This window comes from Charadrius vociferus, unplaced genomic scaffold, assembly GCF_000708025.1.
Source record: "Charadrius vociferus isolate BGI_N301 unplaced genomic scaffold, ASM70802v2 scaffold266, whole genome shotgun sequence".
Lineage (NCBI taxonomy): Eukaryota > Metazoa > Chordata > Aves > Charadriiformes > Charadriidae > Charadrius > Charadrius vociferus.
This window is the reverse complement of record NW_009649114.1, coordinates 1,904,424-1,905,299: the sequence shown is the minus strand read 5'-3', so window position 1 is coordinate 1,905,299 and position 876 is coordinate 1,904,424. Positions and strand designations below refer to the sequence as shown.

General features: G+C 65.2%; 1 protein-coding gene across 1 annotated transcript in view; it reads right to left on the bottom strand.

Moving 5' to 3' along the window:
* Window positions 1-876, bottom strand: part of PIK3C2B (phosphatidylinositol-4-phosphate 3-kinase, catalytic subunit type 2 beta) — a 22,400-nt gene that overhangs the window by 16,385 nt on the left and 5,139 nt on the right. Inside the window, 1 exon segment of the mRNA XM_009888290.1 lies at window positions 164-264. Within this exon segment, the coding sequence (XP_009886592.1) occupies window positions 164-264 (101 nt within the window).

The following is an 876-nucleotide window of genomic DNA, read 5'->3' as shown; positions in this document are numbered from 1 at the left end:
CACCGCCCCCGCCAGCGCCAGCTCCTTCCGGCTGATGCCCACCGACTCCAGGGATTTCCAGTGCTCCCCATTGCCCCGCGTGGCGGACATCTCTCCGGGGACGAGGACCTCTTCCTCCCGGGCTCAGGGGTCAGGAGAAAGGCATGCTGCACCGCCGGCCACCTGGGCGGAGGGGAAAGGCGAGGGTTAAGGCTGGGCTGGCTACAAGGAAGGTTGGCTAACAAGGGGCTAGCTGGCAGCAGCCAGCGGTACAGCCCTTCCTCTCTGCCATGGAAAAAGTGGCTCAGCAACGCGACGACGGGTTAAATAAAGATTTTGCTGCCGCCCACCCACCCCCCTCCAAGGACCCCGTGGCCACCAGGCAGCGCAGGCAGCGCAGGCAGGGCTGGTTGGCCCCGCAGCAGCTGCTGGGGCTATTGCTGGAGCTCGACGGATTTCCCCCCCGAGGACAAAATAAAGATGCTGAGCGGGGAGAGGGCAGCGGGGCCGGCGCCTGCAGCTGGGGCTGACTCAACCTGCAACCCCCCGGAGGTGGCACGGGCTGCGCAGCGGTGCCGATGCTCCGGTGGCGTGCCGAGGACACGGCTCTGGGGTGCCTCGCTGGTGTCGGGAGCAGCGCAGCTTTGAGGAAAAACCCAGCCTCCGCCAGCAAAACTAGGGTTTTTTGAAGCAGAAAGGAGAAGATGAGAGAGAAGGGCAGGGAAGGGACAAGGCGGCGTGCTGCCCCTCTCGCCCCGCACCATGTCCGTGGGGGAAGAGGCAGTTTGCAGCAGCCCGGGCAGACGAGGCTGGAGATATTCCAAACCCGCCTGGATGTGTTCCCGTGCACCCTGCTCCAGGTGAACCTGCTTTGGCAGGGGGGGTTTGACTCGGTCA